Consider the following 26146-nt stretch of genomic DNA (forward strand, 5'->3'; position numbering starts at 1 on the left):
TTATTTTTCAGTACCTCCAATCACCATTTAATCTCATTTTAATAAAAGACCATGTAGGCAACATGGTCCTATTTCTCATCAAGACAGCTAACTAGGCTACCTTGATGTCTGTCACAGTACCTCCTTCTACTTACTTCTGTCTTCCTGGTATCCCCTTTGAATTAGTATAATTTATTATTCCATATGATCCCTGCCCAGGTCTCCTGGGGGTAAAAGCTTACTTTTATAAAACTTCTGCCTCAAGTTGAACTCTGGATCACTAACCTTCTTTGTCTTTTCCTTCTTTTTTGAAGCTTTCTTTACTTTGCAGTTAGCAGTTTTGTTATATATAGTCTCTTTAAAATGCAAATATATTTATATGTATGTACTATGTCGATGTGTACTGGGGTGTATGTATATTTTTGTATGCCATTGTTAGAGAATTAGGACCAATGAAGCCTTTTTGATAATATTTTAATATTTGACATGCTGTTTTTGCTTATCCAGCCCTTTTGGGTAATTGTTACCATACTTTGCCTTTTTGTCATATATGCTTCAACTGTGTAGAGAGGAAGCAATGGAAAATTCACTTAATTAAATGTAGTAACTATTTAGTTCCTTTGATCATGCTTTAAATATGGATGCTGAATAGTTTCAAAGTATCTGCATATAAATTCTCATTTTGACTGTATTAAAACTTTGTAAAGTGGACAGATGTAACATTATTTCCTCTTCTTTAGGGATAAGGAAACTAAGGTTTAAAGAATTTAAGTCATTTGCTGAGCTAGTAAGAGATTGGTTAAGATTTGAACCCTAGTCTTCTTATGCCCTTCCAGTTGTTTTTCTAGTCTGTCAGTCTACTAAAATTAGCTAAATGTTTATTAAATATTATAATGAGGTAATTACTATGCTTGGTAATACTCATGTAAGTTAATCTAGAGTTTTATAAATTTAGATTCATAAATAAGAAATGGTTTTGGCATATTTTGTTATTATGCCTGTCAGTGGAGGAGTAAAATGCCTAAATGTGAATTTTATTTAAAAGGTAGTTTTTTTTACTACGATTTTATTATTTTGCTTCACATTTTTTCAATATAATCTAAATATATTAGGCTATAGAATCAAAGAATGCAGAAGGAATCTTTGATGCCAATCTGCATTTGAAAGCCCAAGTTGATCAGCTTACTGGAAGGAATGAAGAATTAAGACAGGAGCTCAGGGAATCTCGGAAGGAGGCAATCAATTATTCTCAGCAGTTGGCAAAAGCAAATTTAAAGGTGAGAATATTATTAAATAATAGAAAATGCTAAGCATTATGAGCAGAGTATTAGTATGAAACTTTTAATTTTTTCTAAAAGACTGAGAAAATGCTTCTTGAATTAATTCAACATTAAGAAAACTCCTTTTTGGATTTTTCTTAAATAAGCGGGAAATAAGTACCTTTTATAACATAAAAGAATACAAAAATTCTAAGTTTATATGTAGGTATTTCTAAATAGAATTTCACGTATGGTTTAATTAATTCCTGGTAGGGCATTCATACATTTACTTTTTAAAAACATTCAGTAGGAAGAAAAAGTTACCTGCTTTTGAATTTGTCTTTGGTTGTAAGAGATTTGACTCCCATTTCTGAACTATTTGTTTCCAGGTAGATCATCTTGAAAAAGAGACCATTCTTTTACGGCAATCAGAAGGATCAAATGTTGTTTTTAAAGGAGTGGATTTACCTGATGGGATAGCACCATCTAGTGCCAATATTATTAATTCTCAAAATGAGTATTTAATACATATCTTACAGGTAGTAAAAATTTTGCATGTGAATAACAAAAGTAATTGGTAGTATGTTTTTTAATTTAGTCTTCATATATTCCTTTGAGTATTCCTTAGAATATTATTATTGAGATATATTTTTATTGGATTTTGATATTAAATGAAATATTACGAATAAAAGCAATTTATTCCATTCATCTGTATAAGAAGCATGCTGACATATCTTGTGCATATATGTGTCAGGAAACATATAATTAACAGGTAGAATAACATGCAGCTAAGGTGGTAATGTATAAATAGGGGAGCACTTATATTTAGTGTTGGTTGGAAAAGCAATTCAAGTGAATAAAGTCTGATACAATTTTTAGTGAAATGATTAAAATTGTTCCTTTTTTTGTTTTAACTACAAGAAAAAGTTTTTAAATCAAATTGTCTTTAATGTATTTCTTCCCTTTAAACTTGTGTTAATCAATTAGTGAATTAGGGTAGTGCTTGCCCTGTGTTTGTCAGTTTTGCTGCCTATACTGTGGTCATTATGAATGGCCTAATGAGAGATACTTTTTATTATTTCCCTTGAAGTATGAATGCCCATAGCATTACATTCATTTGAAATATAATTACAAAAATGTGTTTGGAATCAATGAAAATATGTTTTTGATTATAAGCACTACTGTCTCCATCTCCTAGATGATCCCTTTGTGAATATACTTGAGTTATGATTATTAAATACTTGTATTTGAAAATTACTTTAATCTTTTTTTAAATATTGGAATTTGTATGTTATCTAAGTTAGGGAGGAACAACCTTACCACTTGTTAAAATATTACTTTATAATTAATGTTATATCATTACGTTTAAATTTATAACTTTAGCACTCTTTATGACTTCTCTTATTCTTCTGTAGTATAGGGACACTGTCAACAAGTAATGGTAGTGTGTCATTGTCATGTTGCTTCAGACAATTTTTTTCATCTTTATATAAAAAATATATGAAAGGTGTTGTGGTAGATTAAAGAGCGCCAATTGGGAATCTGAAAACCTGCTCATAGCGGCAAAACACGTAGTTGGACTTCCAGTCCTAAGAGTGATAGATGTAGCCAAGGCCTTCAGAGCCACACAAGACCTAACTTCTTAAGTGTTGGATTTGCATGTATGTAAGGCACCTGGCACCAGGCTTGCCAAATGTGCTCAGTAATGGCTACCAAGTGTAGTTTTAATGAGCTTTTTAATGTTGAGTTAATCTTTCTAAGTCTGTTTCTTTGTCTGTAAAATGAAGCCATTGGAAAGCATTGTTTGATTGGAGGCATGAACAGATATGTTCACAAAAGGGTATGTGAGGCTGAATGACTAGAGGATCTGATCATTTATATGGTTACTGAAACTATCAAATATGATACAGATAATTTTACTGGTTTTATAGTACTTCTCTTTATACATATTGCCTCCTTCCATATGTCTTAAACTAAGATGTTCCAGATATTATAGAAATTATCTGGGGCGCCTGGGTGGCTCAGTCGTTAAGCATCTGCCTTTAGCTCAGGTCACGATCCCAAGGTCCTGGGATCGAGCCCCCGCATCGGGCTCCCTGCTCGGCGGGAAGCCTGCTTCTCCTCCCACTCCCCCTGCTTGTGTTCCCTCTCTCGCTGTGTCTCTCTCTGTCAAATAAATAAATAAAATCTTTAAAAAAAAAAAAAAGAAATTATCTGTGCTGCTATTGAATTTGGTAACTATATTCTCTTTTATATATTTTTCTATAATCTTGTCAGTATGAATTTATACTTTCCAGTTTAAAATATATTCTGATTCTTTTTGTATTCTTATTTCTAAACCAATTTTTAGGAACTAGAATGTAAAGAAAATAAATTAAAGAATTTAGAAGACTCTCTTGAAGACTATAACAGAAAATTTGCAGTAATTCGTCATCAGCAAAGCTTATTATATAAGGAATATCTAAGGTATAAGTGTTAGCAAAACTTTATAATGTAATTGCAGCATATTCTTTTTAATGATGAAAGAAATGTGAGAAAATACTTAGATATTTTATTTTACCCTTCCCTTGTGCCTCTTCCCTTCTATTTTATGTCTTAGTTTCCTTACCTATAAATTTCTGAGATAGTAATGCCTTTTTCATAGGATTGTTACAAAATCTAATTGAATTGTTATATGAAAATGCTCAGATATGAACGTTTTGCAAATGTCCTGGCACGTGAACATTTTGTAAATGTCAGCTCTTAGCATCATTCTTCATCATCCTTGTCATCATTATTGATATATTTTCATTGGTAACTAATGTTTCTCCTTATCTCTGCTATTTCATTTATATCAACCAAATAATTTTCTTAGAAGTCATTAGAATACCAGATCAAAGGTGATTTAAACATGAAGGGTAATTATTATGTGATCTAACAAGAAACCCGAAGGTAATTATAGGGTAAGCTGTGTTTAAGGGTTGTCATTATCTCCTTTTATGGTTTATAGAATAGATGCAGGAGTTCAAGGGAGAGGGAACCATGCACTGTAGAAGAGGCATTTTTTTTTCCCCACACAACTTTTTATTTTTAGATTAAAAAAAATTTTCCAGAACCTTCTAGCAGAGCAGACTTTGACTCAGATCACATTAGCCAGAATTGGGCTAATGAGTTGTCCAAGTCATATGTTCAAGTCTCAACCATTCAGTGGCAAAGAAAGTGATGCCACTTGTTTATGCCTGCCAGATTGCAGGTGACTGTAGAATGTCCCTCGGGTAAGCAGCAGTGTCTTACACACCTTTTAAGTCAAATGATTTCTACTGTTGTTTGTATTCTAAGTATTTTGCAACTGGTTAACCCTTAAGTTTTAAGAGTAGGGTCAAAATATTGAGAACTAATTTCCAGAATTAGTTTGGAGTGTTGACTATTTTCCTATTTGTTTTCTATTAATAAAATGTTGTAAGATTCAGCTTCAGTTGTTTTATTGTAACAGTAGTAGAGTTGTGACTTAATGGAATAATGAAAGTAACTTGATAAAATAATTTCTTTACATGCATTTATTTAATAAAAATAGGACTTCCAGGCTAAATCCTTGTCGAATGGAATTCTGAGACATTCTGTTACCAGATACCAGTAGCTGTGATGCCTCTTGTTTTCCTGTAGTTAAATATTTTATTAGGTTTATTATTTTGTCATTTTTATTTTTTTTTAAGTGAAAAGGAGACCTGGAAAATAGAATCTGAAACAGTGAAAGAAGAAAAGAAAAAACTAGAGGATCAAATCCAACAAAACGCTATAAAAGTAAAAGAATATAATGTAAGTAAAACTCTTTTAAAATCAATGTACAATATCATACAAACTAAGATAGCCACATTCAACAAGTAATATAAATGTGTCTTTGTGCAGAATTTGCTTAGTGCTCTTCAGATGGATTCGGATGAAATGAAAAAAACACTTTCAGAAAATAGTAGAAAAATCACAGTCTTGCAAGTGAATGAAAAATCACTCATAAGACAGTATACTACTTTAGTAGAAATGGAGCGACAGCTTAGGAAAGAAAATGGGAAACAAAAGAATGAATTGATAGCAATGGAAGCTGAAGTTGGTGAAAAAATTGGACGTTTGCAACGATTTAAGGTACATCTGGTTTTTTTTTTTGACTATAAAAACTTTCAAGTATGAGGAAGAGAAGATAGTATAATGAATAACCATCACCTGGATTAATAGTTAACATTTTTTTTTTAAAGATTTTATTTATTTGACAGAGAGAGACACAGTGAGAGAGGGAACACAAGCAGGGGGAGTAGGAGAGGGAGAAGCAGGCTTCCCGCGGAGCAGGGAGCCCGATGCGGGGCTCGATCCCAGGACCCTGGGATCATGACCTGAGCCGAAGGCAGACGCTTAACGACTGAGCCACCCAGGCGCCCCAGTAGTTAACATTTATTAACATTTTGCATTATTGCTTTATCTGTTCCTTGTAGGAATAAATTGCAGACATTTCTTCCCTGAATATTTTAGTTTGCATCTCTAAAAAACAAAGCCTTTTTTTTTGTTTACATAACACAATAGCTTTATCACATCTAACAAAATGGACAATAATTGCCTTAATTCTCTAATGTCCAGGCCATATTCACATTTCCTCAGTTGTTCCAGGATCCAGTGAAGGATCCTGCATTGTATTTGGATGTTACGTGTCATTAAGTCTTTAATATTCATAGAATCTCCTGTTTTGTTTTTTTTCCCCCTCTGAAAAATGTTGAAGATTTACCTGATTATTTTCTTCGTAATTTTGCTTATTCCTCTGTTCATTGTATTTGCTAAAAGCTTTGAAGCCTTGGATATGTCAGGTTAAACATTTTTGATTAGAATACTCCATCCATAATCCATTGTACTTTATAAGTTCTACTTTATGTTGCATCACTTCAAGAGATGGAATGTTTGGTAGTCCCATGTTTCATGCGTGATTATTATCTTAAGAGGCAAACAGCCATGTATCTCTATTAGTAAGTGAGTTAACTGGTGATATTTTGGTACCATGCAAATAACCAGTTCTTTGCCAGTGCTCCTGATGGCATTAATAGCCACTAATGATTGTTGTTATCTGACGCAGTTATTTCATTAGGAGTTGCAAAAATTATTTTCTAGTTATATTATGTTTTCTACATGTATTAGCTGATAGTCCTTTGTAAAATAAAGAGCTTTTCCTCATTAGCCCAACCTATTTGGTTATCTTGAAGTATAGTTCCTACTAGAAAGACAAGATAAAAGCTTCATTCTTCCTTTTTAATGACTAGTCCTCAGAAATCAGAGTTGGTATACTCTTGCTTCTACCTCCCCAGCTTTCTCTTCTTTCAGTATCATTATAGACTCACACACTTAGTCATTGTTTGTTAGTCTTAATTTTGGCCAGTGGGAGCCCTTTAAAGCCGGCTCTTGATTCCTTTTGACAATAATCCAGTAGTCTTTGAACCAGGCTTCAAATGTTGGTTTGTTTTCTCGCACAACAAGATGTTCAAGATTTTCCTTATATACTTTTATCCAGGTTTGGAATATACCATTACTCTAAAGAACCCTGGTTCTTTTTAGTGGGAAAGGCATTTAGATACCAAAACTGGTCACTAGATGTTACTGTTCTTGAAGTTTCATTGCTACTGGTCCCTTTCAGTGGACAAATTAGGAAAATACGTGTATATTAAAACCATGAGTTAATATTGTTATCTCCAGTTCAGACTTAATATAATGGGGTTAGGAAATGGTATGGAGTTGTTACTGGCCTTTGATTTTGTACTTGTATTTCCTTTTTCTTACATGGAAATCTGTTATTAACATTAAAATAATTGCTCTCTCCTGTAATATTCACACATTAATTTGAAGATAATCTTGCATTGGTATTAACAACAGCAGCAATGCTACCAGATTTAGTTTAAAATTTCTTTATAGTTCTTATTTTCTTTAGAATATCGTTCAATAGGATGTATAGTCAAGGTAATATATTTCTACAGTAACTTGAAATAATTTTCTTTGTGTGGTTATGCTATAAATTTGACATATAGTTAGGCTCATTTGTTTTGCATTTGTCTTCAAACTCAGAGGTTAGTTTTCTTTTTTTAAATTGATTTGAATATATAAAACATTTACATGTTTCAAACATATAGTCAGAGAAATCTTACTTCTTTCCCTATACTTTGACTCCATTCTGCCCTACCTGCTATAGGTAACTGATTATCCTTTTAATGATTCTTTTTGAAGATATTAACAGACACAGGACGTTGCATGCTGTGTGTACTTTTACACCTTGCCTTACATCTTGTTTTATGTAGCTTATTCTAAGCATGTACATGTTTAGTTTACATGTCCAAATTTACATAAGATCATATAAACACAAAAGAATTCAAAGTAGAATTAAAATGAAGTTGAGTTCCTTACTATTCGCTTTTAATAATAGGTGAAATTGTCATGCTAACAAACTTATTTTCAATGTGATCTTAAAGCTGAACGCTGATGCAAAAAGGAACTTGTTAAATAATGAAAGCTATTTTTCTTTGGACATGTAATAAGGAAATTTTGAGTCTTAAGAAATGTTCTTTTTTTATTTTTGTGTTTTTCTTGGAGTTTTGCACATATAGCGAGTGTGTGAGAAAGGAAAACAGAACCAGAATACTCTTCTCCTCAACCTGATTGTTCAGCCTGAATTTGAGGGCTGGTGCCTGACAGTTGGGAAGCCAAAAATTGGGTATTTTTAGGGGATTGGAAATGGGAAGCTCTTCCCCATCCAAAGAAAGTGTGAAACCAAATTCCAAGGGTAGAGTAGAATAATATGTACTTACTTGGATGGAAAAGAGAAGCTGTCAAAATGAGATGTGAAGCACTATTACAAATATTTTTCCCTCATTACTGTACTTAAGAAGATATTTTAACCGTAAATTCTTTATCTTCCTCACTTTATAAATTTGGTTATTCGTTGCACTACTTCATCAATGTACCTAGAGAGAAATAAAAGTTCAGATATTTCTTCTTAGTGTTAATACAGTATCTTGAGCAGTGACTTTTTATAGTTGTACAGCTGATGAGTAGAACATGAAACAAGTAACTTAAAGTCTTTCATATTGAGATAGCTATGATTGAGAGAAATTTTTTTCTCATCAAGTATTGTTTCCTTCGTGTGAACCACAGGTTTTCTCTTCTTACAAAGCTACTCTGTGTAACTGTAATAAGCGGAAATGGCTAAATCGTAATGTGGTGATGCTAATTTTGCCATTCAGCTAACTAAAGGCAAATTTTTTTTAATCTTATGAAATTTAGAAAAGTCATCCAGAGATACATTCTAAGTGATACATTTTCTTGCTGCTGTGTAGTGTGCTTTTCTGAAATTAATTAAATTTCATTTTACTGTGATAGCCATGAAAGGATTCCCTTCATTTTTATTTTTATTATTTAAAATTTCTAAATATTTCTTATATAAAGAAATTAATAATTATTGTAATATTTTTTAATACATGAAAAATCTTTTTTTAAAAAAAATGATTGTAAAATAGGGGCGCCTGGGTAGCTGAGTCGTTAAGCGTCTGCCTTCGGCTCAGGTCATGATCCCAGGGTCCTGGGATCAAGCCCCGCATCGGGCTCCCTGCTCGGTGGGAAGCCTGCTTCTCCCTCTCCCACTCCCCCTGCATGTGTTCCCTCTCTCGCTGTCTCTGTCTGTCAAATGAATAAATCTTTAAAAAAAAAATGATTCTAAAATCTGTTTTGCTTTTTGCTGTATTATCTTATGCTTCACCAGAAAAAAATACACCACTTAACTCAGTGTATCCTTGTTTACATAGGAAATGGCCACTTTCAAGATTGCAGCTCTCCAAAAAGTTATAGATAATAGTGTTTCTTTGTCTGAACTAGAATTGGCCAATAAACAATACAATGAGTTGACTGCAAAGTACAGGGACATCTTGCAAAAAGATAATATACTGGTTCAAAGAACAAATAAGTTGGAACACTTAGAGGTAAGTTTATGTGGTCCCTGAACCTTGTAATGTTAGCTTTTTTTCTTGGGAGATACCGGTAGGTGCAGAATGATTTCCAGATGACTTCATCCTGTCATCCTCCCTTAGTCCACTTGCATAATTTTATTAAATCAAGCCTCTTTTCCCCAGGCACTTAAAAAAGAAAAAGGGGCATGAATCAGATAGGGAATATAACCAAAAGAGGAAGCATCATTAAGTACCCATCCCTTTCTCTTTCCCCTGAACCCAGTGCAAATATTTTTCTTATAGTCCTTGGCTTATTATGTTTCTTGGGATGATATATCCAAGAATGGCTCTTCCTGGACCATGGATGAGCTCTGGAAATTCCTATCCTTTCTTATTGTACAGATAAGAAAAAGTAGGATAAAGTATCATAAGTTGCATTAAAAAAATATGTGAATATGGCCCAGAACCCTCTGTAGTTCTCTTCTAGCCACTTGACTTCCATATCTTTAACAGTAGGCAAAACCAGCTCCTGATTTGTTCATCTTCCTCTTCAAAAATAGGGGCTTATGTCTTTTGACTTACTCTCTTGTGATCCTCTCCCAGGACAGGAATGAGGTCTAATTTTGAGGCTTCATAGGTTGTACTTGTGTAGAGGGACACAATCAATAGTACACCCAAATGTCATTTTAAATAGCTTTGAATGACTCCTACAAAATTATCTGAGTTATTTATTAATACTAACTATAAGTAATCATGATCAGTTTCCTTTTTACTGTTTTTTGCTAAAGAGAGATGATTATGTTAATTTTTATAGAAAATTTTGAATATTTAGGTGTGGTAATTATTTTACTTTTTCCCCATCTTTCATGTTCTGTGCCCTCTTCCTCTGAAGCATGTGAAAATCCTATGTAAGAGATGTGTTATGTAGATAACATAGCAATAAGTAATTTTTAACTTTTATTTATCTACTTTTCCAAAGAATATTTTTCATCTTTTCTTAAAATTTAAAAAAATTTGCATTTGAATTATATCCCTTCTTCTCCTTCCCGCATCTCAATTATAATTCTGAATATATACTTATCCCTGTTGGTAGTGTCTTCATTTTATTCTTTATTATGTGTATTGTGGTAGCCATTACTCCTATCCCTATCTCCCGTATTACCTCCTCCTTACTGCCACTACAGTGATTATTCTAAACATGAACCTGACCATGTGATGCCCTGCTTCAAACCTATCAACAGCTGCTAGTCACTTAAAGAATAAAAGTCAAATTCCTTTCATGATTAGCCCCCACTTACCTCATGTCATCTCCTGTGATGCTGTAAGTACTCTTACAAGTTATGTTTTTGACACTGAACTGCTAGTTTTCTGGAACACAGTGTTTTTTCCTATATATGTTCCTTTGTACCTGCTGTTTCCTTATCTAGAAAGCTCTCCCCGCCACCCCAGCTTATGTGCTCAGTGAATTTCTGTTCAGGCTTAAAACTTCATTCAGACATTTTTTTTTCAGAAGCATCTTTATAGAACAAAGCCCCTCTGTTTATATTAGTTCTCTGTCTTGTACCTAGTTCTGGTATTTATATCACATCATACTATGAGTGTTGATATGTCTGCATCCCCGACTGGAATATAAGCTTCTTGATGTCAGGAACTCTACTTAATTCATTTTTGTGTGTTTAGTGCGTCCTGTTTGGCACACAGTTAAAGCTAATAAATGTTGACCTTGAGAGAGTGATAAATGGTGTAGAGCCATGGTGCAAAGGTCATCAAATGTGGTGATTAGGTCTTGACAGTAAAGGTGATGAAAATCAAATTTCAGAATATAAAGAGAGTGGGTGATAAGAAAATGCAAAACCCAAATGGCTGATAAGGCAATAGAAAAACTAGAGATTTGATGACAGAAGAAAAAGGAAATAGATGTGGGCAGAGGTAGAATCGAGAGGAAGATTTGTTTTATCAACTTTTTTCTTTTTTTTTCTTTTTTAAAGATTTTACTTACGTGAGGGAGAATGAGAGAGAGAGGGCACATGAGAGGGGGGAGGGTCAGAGGGAGAAGCAGACTCCCTGCTGAGCAGGGAGCCAGATGCGGACTCATTCCTGGGACTCCAGGATCATGACCTGAGCCAAAGGCAGTCGCCCAACCAGCTGAGCCACCCAGGCGCCTCAACTCTTTTTCTTTTAAATAAAGGAGACCAATGAAGTTTGAGGGAAGAGGGAAAGAAAATTTTTTTTTTAATTTTATTTTATCATGTTAGTCACCATACAATACATCACCAGTTAGGAAAGAAGATTTAGAGCGAATAGGGAGAGAACGATTGAAGATTGGAGAGGAGGATGGTAAGAGCGGGCGTGCGCTGCCAAGGCCGGGGTAGGGGTGAGAATAGGATCTGGAACAAGACCAAAGTTCTCCTTGGAAGTCAGGATTTAAGAGAAAAAAAGGGGTAGAAAGATGTTTAAAACACTCTAATCCCTCTTTTGTTGTTTTCCTATGTATTTACACTACCTAGAACCTAGGTTGTAATTGTGCCTGTTACCAGAAAGTCATGTTTTATTCCCTTAGCTTGCTTTTCTTTTTGTTATAAAATATCCTTTAAAGAAAACCTCATTATCCTGTTTTATCATTCTTCATAACACATATTACCTGACACTATTATATATTGGCTTCTTTTCCAACTACCCCCCCCAAAAAAACACAATAGAAGTTCTAGGATAGAATTTATTTATCATTAAGGTCCAGGGGTTAGAATACCTGACATACAGTAAGCATTCTATTTGTTAAAACAAAGAATAAATGAGCATATTAAATTTATGTGGCAACTCCTACATTTATATGTCCAGTCTGACTTCTCAGGGCTGTAATGGAATTACCTACTTTACAACTCCTGTTTCAGGGGGATCTCAAATGTAACTTATCCAAAATAATCTCCTGATGTCTGTTCTTCTCATAGTCTTTTCTGTTTCAATATGCACTAATGTTACCTGCTCAGGGAAGGCAGATACCTTAGAGTTGCTTTCTGGTCGTTCCTCTCCCCTGTCATTTTTATTTCCTGAATATAATTCATTCACATGTGTCCTCTTTTCTCCATCTTCACTGCTAGGATCCTATTCATTGGGACTTTACAATATCTTCCTAATTTCTGATTTTCCTGAGTACCCCTTTATTTATTCTCTACATTGCCTTCAGAATGATTGTTTAAAACTTCCTCCTTGAAATCTTTATGGTTTCCTATTATATATTAAGTTAAATTCCAGTTCCTTATCTTGACATACTATGCCTGGCCCGGTGTGGCTCTGTTCTCGCTCCCACTTTACCTCATAGCACTCTTCGCTGTTATCTTGGCTGACTGTGCTCAAGTCCTCTAACGCCTCAAACTCAGGCCTGCATCAGAGTATCCGGGTTTGTCCATACATCAGCCCTTCCCCTGGCTGGTTTCTTCTCAAGACTGACTCCTTCTAATACCTTTGTTTTCAGCTTAAATACCACCTCTTCAGGAGTTAATACCTTCTTTAACCACTTTATCTTGACTTGACTCCTTTTGTTTTTCTCTGAATCCATACTTTGTATCTTTCTAGATGTTTACATTAATAATTATTTTGTTTGCTTACCTGTTCACTGTCTGCTGCCTTCCACACCCTCCCCGACTCCTGCCATACACACATACCCACAGACACCAAATGGTGAGGCCTGTGAAGGCTAGAATATTGTGTTTCTTTTCACCATGGACATGCAGCACCTCACTGATAGCATGCTAGGGATGCTCAGTAACTATATGTGTGAAACAGGGAAGTGAGCAATCTTCATTGTTACGGTTGTGAAATTCTAAGTATTCTAGCTTGGCCAAAATGCACATGGCAGAAGCTAATGCTGAGAAGCCACAGATGAGATACACGAGATTTTGATGATTACTTTAAAATAATATTTTCTATATGTATGTGTGTATCTCTCTCTCTCTCCGTGTGTGTGTGTGTGTGTATGTGTATGTATATGTTACATGTAGGGGAGCTCCTAATTTTGTTTAAAAAAAACTAGATTGTGAGTTTTAGGAGATATTATATAAAGTTAAGGCAATATCACTGCTGTGGTATTAGCCTGAATTACAATGTAGTTTCTCAGTGATGTGTCTGTTTTATTCAGTGTGAAAATGCATCCCTAAAAGAACAAATGGAATCTATAAATAAAGAACTGGAGATTACCAAGGAAAAACTTTACACTATCGAACAAGCCTGGGAGCAAGAAACTAAATTAGGTAAGTATTAAGACTCTAATAATATAAAGTGATGAGGATCTAACAGTGAATATTTTTCATATATAGTTCCTTTTCTATATTAGGTGAAAAGGAAGTATTTTGATAAAAACAAACTCTGCCTAACAGTTAATTTAGCAGGCAGTTGATGAGTAATATGTTTTGCTAATCTCTACCAAAATTTGATTTTTAGTTATTTAATTAGATTTATTCCTAGTGAAATCATATATGTTAAAAATTATGACTAAGCATTAACTATTTTGAACCATTTAACAGTCAAGACTGGTGATGATTTTTAAATACTATATTTTAGTGGTACTATTAGGAATTTTCCACCGTGTGTAAAGTTCTATTGGGAATGCATCATTTGATATATTTAAATGAAAAGGTCACCATAAAACATCAAAAAAATTTTGAAAAGAATTTATATAGCCCATAGTTTGACTATTATTATTTTTTGTATCACCTTATCCATGTTTACATGAGCACTGGGTATTGTGTGGAAGTGTTGAATTACTATATTGTACCCCTGAAACTAATATTACATTGTGTGTTAACTAACTGGAATTTAAATAAAAAATAAATAAATAAAATGTAAGTTTGATTCTAATGGAAAAAATATATACATTAACATTATATTATATTCACTTAGATGTCAAAATATTTGTTTTATTCATGATCTTATACATACAAATATTCATGCAATATCTTACTGTTTCAGTGATTATATCACTAGGTTTCCTTATTTTTGCTATTGCTTGTGGTGCTGCAGTGAACATCTTCAGGTATATCTAACAGAGATAGTACTGTCTCACAGGATATTAAAATCTTTGTGCCTCCTGATAGGGTTTTTCATATTAGTTTTTCAAATGGTTATCCTGGTTTATGGTATTTAAATAATTTTTTATCTTACTGGCATTGTGCTTTATAATTTTCTAATAAATTTGCTCCTTTGGATAAAGTGTTTATGTTTGTTTTCTAGACCTTAGATCTCTAATACTATTCAGAGTTTCTGTTATAAAATACAGCTGTTTTTTTAAATTGGTAATTGGGACATGTAGTACTTCAGTGAAGACTAACTTTGGGCCTAACATTATCTAAAAGAAGCTACTTTCAGAAATGAAATTTTTAATTCATTAAGAGATTAAAAGTGAATTGATTTCCATGTAGCTTCTACATGAAAGAAGGTATCTTATATCCTAAGATACAAAAAAAGAGTATTACATACAATTGTCGTAAGTTCTGTGTTCATTTCACCCTATCTCTCTTCAATTAAGTGCTAGATTCCCCATAGAAATTCCTAAATTTCTATGAGGAATAATTTTTATTATCATATGACTGATGAAGAATGTAAGTTCCAGAGAGATGAAATAGGATAGGCAGTATCCAAACAGGACTAGAGCTAAGACTGGAATCCAGGTCTGTCATAATAAGGCTCATGTGTTTTCCATGGAACCATGTTATTGCATCCTTGTCTATAATGGCTAAAATATTTGAGATATGATTTTGATAACAGCTTGAGATTGACTTAGTATTGTTGCATATAGGAAATGAATCAAACATGGATAAGGCAAAGAAATCAATAACCAACAGTGAAATTGTTTCTATTTCCAAAAAAATCACTATGCTGGAGATGAAGGAATTAAATGAAAGGCAGCGGGCTGAACACTCTCAAAAAATGTATGAACATGTAAGGACTTCATTAAAGCAAATGGAAGAACGTAATTTTGAATTGGAAACCAAATTTGCTGAGGTTTGATATAATTTTTATCATGCAATTAGAGTAAGAATTAGTCATGTTAGACATTGTATTTTGTGAGTCATTAGTTTGTATTTTTGAAGTAACGTAGTATAGTGCTTGTGCTTCATGTAATATACATATAAAAGAATAAAAGATGTATTTTTAAATCTGAAATGTTTAAAAAGAAAGCAGGTATTTCTGTGAATAAGTTCTTATTTCTCATCAGCATTACATTAGAGTTAATGCAAAAAGGTATTATCTGCTTAATAATGATGTTGCCTTCCACTACCATCCATTCATTTAACAAATATTTATTGAGTGCCTGTCATGTGCCGGACCACTGTATGGGGGCTGGTGTTAGGGCAGGAAACAAAATAGACAGTAATCTCTGCTCTCAGGACTTTACATTTTAATAGTAAATTTTAGACTTTTTTGATATAGTCAGAAATATTAAATTGGATGGCAATAAATATAGTTTGCAAATATTCAACAATGATGAAAAAAAGAACTCTTGTAATGTTTACTTTGAGAATTTGTATATTTTTTTGAGAATTAGTATATATTTTAAACATAGGTCATTTTGTTTATTTTAACTGAGTCACTAAATATATATTAATAGAATTTTATTAACTCATTTGTATTTATTTATAGATGATATAATTGAAGTAAAGTATAACACATACACCACATTTCAAACAAATTTAAGAAAATCAGAGATTCAAATTTAGACTGTGAGTTGTCTAATATAAATGACTTTGGTGGGTTGGTATATAACCAGAGTTTTTATAATGTGTTCCTGACTCTTTCTCTTTACCCTGTTCAATTTATTCTTAATATTTCATCACACCCAATTCAATATGGCTTGCCTAATGCCAAGTAAAGAGAACTGCGGTATGGTAAAAGCTAAATTGAAAGGGAAAACCTCACCAAAAACTGATATATCTGAACATTTTTTTGTTATTTTTTTCTTAGCTTACCAAAATCAATTTGGAAGCACAGAAGGTGGAACAGATGTTAAGAGATGAATTAGCTGATAGTGTGAGCAAGACAGTAAGTGATGCTGATAGGCAACGGATTCTAGAATTAGAGAAGAGTGAAATGGAACTAAAAGTTGAAGTATCAAAGTAAGTTCATCCAAACTTTTCAGTTATTAGGTGTGTCTACTCTAATTCATCTTTAAGAAACCTAATTACAGTGGTTGGGGTAAAAGTCTTCGTGGAATTGATACTGGTCGTTTTTATTTTTCTTTTTTTATAAGAACAAGATTAAATAATATTAACAAGATTAGTTTTTAACAGGCATAGATAATAATATTGAAGAGGAAATAACTTCCCAAGATTCTTATTTTTCAGAGTCCAGGAGTAGTATTGCAGAAAGCACTGAACTTGGAATTCAGACCCTATGCAGCCTAGTTCTTCCACATACTGATATTTTTTTGGAGGAAAGGGGGGTGGTCATTTAATTTATTTAAATTTAAGTTTCTTATATCTGATAAAGGGTTAGTATCCAAAGTATATAAAGAAATTATACAGCTCTACACCTAAAAAAAAAATCTGATTAAAAATGGTCAGAAGAAATTAACAGGCATTTCTCTAAAGAAGACATCCAGTAGGCCAGCAGACACATGAAAAGATGCTCAGCATCACTCATCATCAAGGAAATGCAAATCAAAACTACAATGAGATATCACTTAAGACCTGTTAGAATCCTAACTCAAAAACACAAAAAACAAGTATTGGCGAGGATGTGGAGAAAAAGGAACCCTCTTGCCCTGTTGGTGGGAATGCAGACTGGTGGAAAACAGTATGGAGGGTCCTCAGAAAGTTAAAAACAGAACTACTGTATGATTCAGTAATAGCACTACTAGGTATTTAATCCAAAAATACAAAAACACTAATTCAGAGGGATACATGCACCTCCATGTTTATAGCAGCATTATTTACAATAGCCAAATTATGGAAGCAGCCCAGTGTCCATTGATAGATGAATGGTTAAAGGAGTGGTATGTGGAATAATATTGCAGTATTCCAATTATTGGAATATTATTCAGCCATAAAAGATTGAAATCTTGCCATTTGCAACAACATGGATGGAACTAGAAAGTATAATGCCAAGTGAAATAAGTCAGTCACAAAAAGACAAATACCACATGATTTCAGTCATGTGTGGAACTTAAGAAATGAAACAAATGAGCAAAGGAAGAAAAAAAAGAGAAAGACAAACCCAGAAACAGACTTAACTCTAGAGAACAGCTGATGGTTACCAGAGAGTAGTTGGGGGGGGGGGCGGGGATTGGGTTAAATAAGTGATGGGGATTAAGGAGTGCACTTGGGATGAGCACTAGGTGATGTATGGAAGTGTTCAGTCATTATATTGTACACCTGAAACCAGGATAACACTGTATGTTAACTATACTGGAATAAAATACAATAAAATAAACATACTAAGAAATTGCCACAGCCACCCCAACTTTAAACGACCACTACCCTGATCAATCAGCAGCCATCAACATTAAAAGAAAACCCTCCACCAGCAAAAAGATGATGGCTCGTTGAAAGTTCAGATGATGGGTGGCATTTTTTAGCAGTAAAATATGTGTATATTTTTAAAATATTTATTTAGAGACAGAGTACAAGCAGGGGAGGGACAGATGGAGGGGGACAGAGAGAATCTCAAGCAGACCCCACACTGATTGCGGAGCCCGATGTGGGGTCGATCTTAGGACCCTAAGATCGTGACCTGAGCTGAAATCAAGAGTCAGACGTTTACCCAACTGAGCCACCCAGGTGCCCCAGCAATAAAATATTTTTTAATTAAAAAAATAGAATAAATTTTAGTTTCTTCATTTTTTAAGGCAGTACTAGTATCTATCTCTTCTACTTGTTCTATAAGATTGCTATAAAAATATGAAAAATTCGGATTTTGCTTCAATTTACATTTATTGAGTACTATGTACTGTGCTAGGTATTAAACTGATATTAACTCACATAATTAATAATTTCTAATCAATGTGAGGAAACCTGACTTATCACAGTAAACTAAAATTATTCTTGCCCAAAGTAAAATACATCTTACTTTCCCTCTGTGCTCTTATAATAGTAGTCTTGTAGGAAATTTAATAATTTACTATCAAGCTTCCCCCATTTTAATTGTAGTAAGCATATAGTCTTTCTTTTTCACATTTTTTTAAAAGATTTTATTTATTTGAAAGATCACAAATGGTGGGGAGGGGCAGAGAGAGAAGCAGACTCCCTGCTGAATTGGGGGGGGGCCTGATTTGGGGCTGGATCCTGGGCAGGACCCCAAGATCATGACCTGAACCAAAGGCAGACAGTTAACTGATTGAGCCACCCAAGTGCCCCTCTTTTTCAAGTTTCTGATAGCTTGTAAATTAAAACATATATTAATCCACCTAGGGAACCTAGGAATTTTAAATTTCTGTATTCTTAACTGTACAATTATGTCACATAAACCTACTTCATACCTTATTCTAGCTCTGCCAAACTAGGATAATAAGTATCTTATGAAGAAAGTGTGGGAGAGGAGTTCTATGGCCATATAGATTTGGAAAATGCTATAGATGTATAGTTTGAGATAATTTACTTTAAAACTTCTCAGAACATTTCATACAATACTATGTATTATGAATTTTCAAGGGGGAGGGATGTTGGGAATTTTTTTTTTTTTAACAGAACACATGTTAACCTCTCATGGAATTATATTTCATGAAACAGTTGAGGAAATTTTGCTTTAGTATTTGATACTAAGATGCTGGAAATTAGCAGCTTTTCCAGGAGTCTAGAAATCGGAAATACTGGTATTTACTTAGAAAATATACCTGATTGTTCCTGAAGTATCTTTCACTTCCTAGACTGAGAGAGATTTCTGATATTGCCAAAAGACAAGTTGAAATTTTGAATGCACAGCAACAGTCCAGGGAAAAGGAAGTAGAGTCTGTCAGAATGCAACTGTTAGACTATCAGGTAGGTACAGTATTGGGTCTTCTAAATAGATTTTTTCCTTTTTCCTAAATTCACATCAGATGTTGGGTCATTTTACAGTTTTAATCAGAGAACATATCAAAGAGAAGCTCTTATTCTTGTTAATTGTAACCTGATTAGAAAAACTCTTTAATTTGAATTATCATTCATGATACAGAAAAGCATTTAAATACCTACAAATACATTGTGCTGGCTGCTAATCAAAGTTAAGACCTGAGAAGAAATAGTTAGGTTAGTCTTTAATAACAATATTTTCTCTTGTATTAATATGTAGCTTTTCACACACATATTCTACCATTATAAATTTTTTTAGGATAAAAAAAATTGTCCACATTAGTGTTATACCAATATTTTTATTTATGTATGGAAGTTGAAAAAAACAGTAATATGCCAACTTTTATTTAAAGTTAGATGCCAGATTTGGATTTTAAATATGTTTGATTCTAGGTTTTTTTTCTTTAACAAGTTTTGATAATTAAATTTAATTTAATTAAAGCTAGGCTAGATTTTTATAGGATCTCATGTACCACACTTTTTAAAATTTTATCTAGTCATCTGTGTTTTTAAATCCATGATAAGTGTCATTAGAAAAACTTGAAACTATAAATATATACTTTTTTATGTTAGGCGCAGTCTGATGAAAAGGCACTGATTGCCAAGTTGCACCAACACATCATCTCCCTTCAAATTAGTGAGGCTACTGCTCTTGGTAATTTGGAGTCCGTTACATCTAAACTACAGAAGACAGAGGCCCGTAATTTGCGCTTAGAGCAGAAACTTGATGAAAAAGAACAGGTTCTCTATTATGCCCGTTTGGAGGGGAGAAACAGAGCAAAACATCTGCGCCAAACAATTCAGTCTCTACGACGACAGTTTAGTGGAGCTTTACCCTTGGCACAACAGGAAAAGTTCTCTAAAACAATGATTCAATTACAAAACGACAAACTGAAGATATTGCAAGAGATGAAAAATTCTCAACAAGAGCATAGAAATATGGAAAACAAAACAATGGAAATGGAATTAAAGTTAAAGGGGCTGGAAGAGTTAATAAGCACTCTAAAGGATGCCAGGGGAGCCCAAAAGGTAAAATATGGACTTTCAGTTCAGTGTTTCCAAAAGAGTTACATAGTAATTTTAAGTTCTTAATATGTAGCTATCTGAAAAATGCTTACTATATGACCAAAATTCCAATTATAAGTTATTATTGTAGATTTTATAAGTTAAGAGTTTTGGCTTTTTAAATGTCTGTTTGTAAAAGTAAAATGAGACTCTTCTAAACAGCGGTTTTGGTAGAAAGGCTTAGATTGTATACTATCAAAGAACTTTAAACACTCTAGAAAAGTTTATATTTATTAAATACTAATTTTAGTTATTTGTAAACAGAAACATTTGAAGAATGTTATATTAAGATCACACATATTTTTTAGAAGAGTATGAAAATTCTAAAGAACTTTGTGCCTCAACAAAGGAAAATTTTTACCTTATTATAGAATATATATTAACTTCAATTAAAATTATTAGGATCAATGGAGAAATATTTATATAGGTAGTGTTTACATTTGTACATATTATTTGTAAATGTTTAGGTAATCAGTTGGCATATGAAAATAGAAGAACTTCGTCTTCAAGAGCTTAAACTAAATCGAGAATTAGTCAAGGATAAAGAAGAAATAAAATATTTGAATAATATAATTTCTGAATATGAGCATACAATCAGCAGTCTGGAGGAGGAAATTGTGCAGCAGAACAAGGTTTCACTTTATTTAGCTCTTTTGTTGCTAAACATAAGAATATTGCATGAGCAATTGCATTATTTTCTTAATTGAATGTAGCTCCTGTTATTTTTCTTATACTGTTTCTTATTTTCTAAGGTATTCAAAAAATTTGTATTTACTTATATTGTAATGGTAGTTTTATTTTTTTTTTAGTTTTATTTTTTTAAAGATTTTATTTATTTATTTGAGAGAGAGCAAGAAAGAGACCACAAGCACAGGGTTCGGGGTGGGGAGGGAGAAGCAGGCTTCCCACTGAGCAGGGAGCCCGATGCGGGGCTCTATCCCAGGACCTTGGGATCATGACCTGAGCTAAAGGCAGACTCTTAACCAACTGAGCCACCCAGGCACCCCGTAATGGTAGTTTTAAACTTAAAAGGAACAACACATAAATTTAGTTGGTAAGTTAGTTTTTATTTCGGTATTAGTTATTTGACTTTTCACAGTTAACGAATTTCAGCTGGCTCTCAACTGATGGCGTGTAGAAGGCAGCTTGGTAGAGTAAAGCACGTATACTTTAGAGACAGATGAAATTCACTAAGCTCATGCTTGCTTGCCTTAGAAATTATGTTGTTCCCTCCGCCTAAAGTGTTCTTAGCTCAGATCCTTGTATTGTTTATGCTTTCATTGCTTCCAAGTCTTAGCTCAAATGTCTTACCTTATCAGTGAGGCCTTCACTAGGCACCCAGTATACAGCTGTAAATCCTACCATCAGGATTCTCTAAATAGAGATTCCTTTTTCTCCAGCACTCATCACCCTCTGACATATTTATTTATTGACTGTCTCTCCCTCACTAGTACATAAGTTTCATGGTGAAAGGGACTTGGTTTTGTTTACTGTTATGTTCACATTACCTCGACTAATGCTTAGCACGTAGTACATGTCACTAACTGTTATGGATGGATGGGTACATAGAGAGATTGAAATCCTGACTTCTCATCTTCTATCTCTGTGATCTTAGGCAAATTACTTACTTAAATCTCTCTGACTTTGCTTCCTTTTTCCATAAAATGAGCATATAGTGACCCCAAAGGGTTGTTTTGAGGATTAAATAAGAAAATGTATATAAACACTTTTGTTATATGCTTGGTGAGTGTCTCTGTGTGTCTGGTACAGTTTCATGAAGAAAGGCAGATGGCCTGGGACCAAAGAGAAGTTGAGCTGGAGCGTCAACTAGACATTTTGGACCATCAGCAAAATGAAATACTAAAAGCAGCACAAAAAGTATGAATGATTAATTCTGTTTGCTACTCTGTAGCATGACCTATGATGTTAACCAACAGAAATGTTTTCTAAAGTCAGATGGAATTTTAATTGATATTATCTTCTTATATTTCAAATATAAATGGGGTTTAACTATGTCCTTGTCATACAGTTGTAATAGTATTGTTCTTAATGATGTAACTGCTTTTTTTTTTCAAAAAATGCTATTTCTTAATAGTTTGAAGAAGCTACAGGATCAATGCCAGATCCTAGTTTGCCCCTTCCAAATCAACTTGAGATTGCTCTAAGAAAAATTAAGGAGAATGTTCGAATAATCCTAGAAACACGGGCAACTTGTAAATCACTAGAAGAGGTAATTAGAAGGATTTGCATTTTTATTTGTGTATTATTGGATATGTTTGTAGAATTTTCTAAATATTTTCTAACAGAGGTGAAGCATAGAATTATGAATCTGTTGCTAATTCCAATCTCCTTTTCTACTCTAATATTTTTAATAGCCAGTAAAGAACAGCAGATATGGCTAATTTGAATTTACTGCCCATTTAATCACTACTTATCACTTTTGGGCACACTGATCAGTAGTAATAAGCATTATTATACTTACATTATACTTACAGAAAATAATATAAAGATGATTTTCATTTTCATTTACATTTAAACACTAAATGCATTTTAAAATTTTTAAGTAAAATTGTCCATTTTTAATCAATTGAGGAAACCTAAGATTTTTTTTCAGTAATTGTAAGATTTGACATTTATGTGAACTGCCACTGAGTTACTTGATTTAAAATATCTGCCTTAATCCTATTGAAGAGTAAACATTTTTCCTGTTTTATTTTAATAAACTACATATTTTATAATGGTGATTCATTGACTTAGGCCACTAAAGTTCCAATTTTTATATTCAGCTGACTTCTATGGACTACTCTTCTAGGGCTCTGATAGTCAATGGGTGGGCCAAAATAAAAGGAATGATTTATTACATTTCCTTTCTAAATCTAGTATCACCACACATTTCTAGTTCTAAAACTACAAGAGCTAAATAAAGTACCTTAATTAAATTTTATTTTCATCATAACAGTGAAGTTTATAACACATGCAATAATCTTCTAAATAAATAAAACATGGGTGCAGATAACTGCTGTCACATGGAAATATAAGAAATATAACCTTATTAATATCAGTTATAGTATCGTCAATATAAGTATGATGTGAAAAATAAAATGAAACTCCTTTTTTTTGCTTATAATTAATCTGACCAAAATTCAGATGAAGCATTTTTAAAAGAAAAAATATACTTTAATAATTTTATTATAATTCGATCACTGCAGAAACTAAAAGAAAAAGAATCTGCTCTACGGTTAGCAGAGCAAAATATTCTGTCAAGAGACCAAGTAATCAATGAACTGAGGCTTCGATTGCCTGCCACTGCAGAACGTGAAAAGCTGATAGCTGAGCTAGGCAGAAAAGAGATAGAGCCAAAATCACATCACACACTGAAAATTGCTCAGCAGACCATTGCAAATATGCAAGCAAGGTTAAATCAAAAGGAAGAAGTGTTAAAGAAGTATCAACATCTTCTGGAAAAAGCCAGAGAGGTATGTTATTATATTATGCTATGCTGTTTTATTTATTACCATGTTTTTTAGTCAAATGCCAAATATTATTCTGCCCTGAAGTGGTAATTCGTTTCTTGCTTTCAAATGATTCTATTTCAGAATTTTTCCTTTCACATGATTGGATTACAGATCTGTCAGTAAAACTGGCAGTTTGTATATGTCTGTCTTTCTCTCATGGACTAACTAAACCAGGAATAGCTGTCATGGTGCAACTGTTATGATTTTGAAAAATATCAGTTGAGTTTATAGGTAAAGAATGAGGCAACAAGTTAGAATGAAATCTATCACACTAGTAGTCATTGTCATTGTCATTGACAATCCAGTTTGCTAGAACGTTGATGGGAAAATCTAATATTTAAAAAACTTACTAGAAACAAGTTAAAAGGTGATGGATACATATTATTCTAATATTAAGAATAAGTTGTGATTTAAGGCTGGATTTATCAGTTTGAACATGTACTAGGGGAATGCATACTGGTGTGTGTGTATGTGTATGCAGATATTGTTCCTTCCCTATCCCATAGGGATTTTGTAAGGTTAAAGTTAATAAAATATTTAAGATCTTTAGAATGTGAATTTACTTAAGTCATAATTTAAGATGCAGTTTTGATTTGCTATAAACAGGAGCAAAGAGAAATTGTTAAGAAGCATGAGGAAGACCTTCATATTCTTCATCATAAATTAGAACTACAGTCTGATAGTTCACTCAATAAATTCAAACAAACAGCTTGGGTAAGATTCTTTGTTCTATTTTTTAATGATTTTTGAGACCACATAATTGTAAATTTAACTCTCATGTTTTGTTTTTTTTTTTTGGAATAGAAGCCATTCTACCTTTGTTGTTAGAATAATCTTCTAAAAACACAGCTCTGATCATTTTTCTCCCTATATCCACATCTTTAGTAGCTCACTGCTGCCTACAAAATCATGTTTATATTCCTTAGCCATGTACTCAAAACCTTGCATGTGTGACCTCAGTCTTTCTTTTCAAGTTGTGTTCATTGTAAGTTTACCAATATCTAACCATTTTTCATGTTCTGAATTCAGTTCATACTTGCTTCCTTTAATCTTTGTCTTCTGTATGTGTGAAAGGGCCTATCTTTCATCTTCTAACATGCAAATCTTGGCATTCTTGAGCCTTACCTCATGAATTCAGTCAACATTTATTGATCATCCACTACACAGAGGTGCTTTGCTCAATGCTGGTAATACAAAGAATAGGATCTCTATTTCCTGTCTTGTCATTGGCTATTAAATATCATTAAATTTTAGATTAGATACTGTATTTTGATCATCTGAGGAGGCAAATTAAAATTATGGAATAAGTATGGTATTGAGTCATACATGCTCATGGCTAATTTATTCATTTTTCCTAGGATTTAATAAAACAATCCCCTACTCCAGTTCCAACCAACAAACATTTTATTCGTCTGGCTGAGATGGAACAGACAGTAGCAGAACAAGATGATTCTCTCTCCTCACTTTTGGTCAAACTAAAAAAAGTATCTCAAGATTTAGAGAGACAAAAAGAAATCACTGAATTAAAAATCAAAGAATTTGAAAATATCAAATTAAGGTAAGTTTTAGGAATGTATTATAAAAATAGGCAAATGGTAATAATGATGTCGTGAGGACAAATGTAAGCATTTGCTGCGTCATGCACTGTTCTAAAAACTTTATGGATATTATCCCATTTTTATCCTCAGGACTATGACATAGTTTATTCTCCCCATTTTTCATATAGGAAGTAGGCCACAGGAATGCTCAGTAACATACCTTAAGAGATGAAAAAGCCATGATTTGAATCTAGTCAGTCTGGCCCAAGAGCCAGCTCAAGATGCTTGTTCTAGAATCTCGTTTTTAACCTCTTTAATTAAAGTATCCTGTTTCATCATCTATAAAATGGAAATGACAGTAGTTACCCTGGCTCCTTTATGGAGGGCAAATGATACTGTATGTGAGAGTAATTTGAAAATTGTAAAGTAATATATAAATATAAAAACTTTTGTTTACATACCTATAACAGTTTCTAGCACATAATAGAGGTTCAGTAAATACTTGAATGAAAAAATTATTCTGTTAATTAATCATAGTGACAGTAGATTCATTCTCTGTATTAGAGAGAGCAACTAAATATTGCTCAACCAATTTATCAGAATATAGATTTTAAACCTAAAATAGGTTTATAGTTCATGTATTTTGTATTCACTGTAGAACTGTTAGGAATGAGAGTGTCTGCATTGTGTGAGTGGAGGTCTCCATCCTGGGATTCCCCATGAGAAGATATTTGCACGGGGCGCCTGGGTGGCTCAGATGGTTAAGCGTCTGCCTTCGGCTCAGGTCATGATCCCAAAGTCCTGGGATCG

At 33.3% G+C, this 26146-nt stretch overlaps 2 protein-coding genes across 9 annotated transcripts in view; one reads left to right on the plus strand and one right to left on the minus strand.

The window, feature by feature from the left end:
• TMTC3 (transmembrane O-mannosyltransferase targeting cadherins 3) overlaps positions 1 to 7543 on the minus strand; it is an 88793-nt gene extending 81250 nt beyond the window's left edge. The window contains exon 1 of the mRNA XM_073900546.1: positions 5986 to 7543. The gene's annotated coding sequence lies outside the window, so the exon portion shown is untranslated. The remainder of the gene's footprint in view (positions 1 to 5985) is intronic.
• CEP290 (centrosomal protein 290) overlaps positions 1 to 26146 on the plus strand; it is an 84631-nt gene that overhangs the window by 28156 nt on the left and 30329 nt on the right. For all 8 annotated transcript variants that reach the window (XM_073900536.1, XM_073900538.1, XM_073900540.1 and 5 more), the window contains 17 exons: positions 1092 to 1256; positions 1628 to 1777; positions 3589 to 3704; positions 4931 to 5033; positions 5124 to 5354; positions 9038 to 9211; positions 13314 to 13425; positions 14970 to 15175; positions 16136 to 16287; positions 19035 to 19146; positions 19792 to 20247; positions 20751 to 20915; positions 22054 to 22161; positions 22379 to 22513; positions 23493 to 23759; positions 24405 to 24512; positions 25157 to 25356. In XM_073900536.1, the coding sequence (XP_073756637.1) occupies positions 1092 to 1256; positions 1628 to 1777; positions 3589 to 3704; positions 4931 to 5033; positions 5124 to 5354; positions 9038 to 9211; positions 13314 to 13425; positions 14970 to 15175; positions 16136 to 16287; positions 19035 to 19146; positions 19792 to 20247; positions 20751 to 20915; positions 22054 to 22161; positions 22379 to 22513; positions 23493 to 23759; positions 24405 to 24512; positions 25157 to 25356 (2960 nt within the window). The remainder of the gene's footprint in view (positions 1 to 1091; positions 1257 to 1627; positions 1778 to 3588; positions 3705 to 4930; positions 5034 to 5123; positions 5355 to 9037; positions 9212 to 13313; positions 13426 to 14969; positions 15176 to 16135; positions 16288 to 19034; positions 19147 to 19791; positions 20248 to 20750; positions 20916 to 22053; positions 22162 to 22378; positions 22514 to 23492; positions 23760 to 24404; positions 24513 to 25156; positions 25357 to 26146) is intronic.

This window comes from Callorhinus ursinus, unplaced genomic scaffold, assembly GCF_003265705.2.
Source record: "Callorhinus ursinus isolate GAN/ISIS: 27379988/994484 unplaced genomic scaffold, GSC_fseal_2.0 scaffold14, whole genome shotgun sequence".
In the NCBI taxonomy this organism is placed as follows: domain Eukaryota; kingdom Metazoa; phylum Chordata; class Mammalia; order Carnivora; family Otariidae; genus Callorhinus; species Callorhinus ursinus.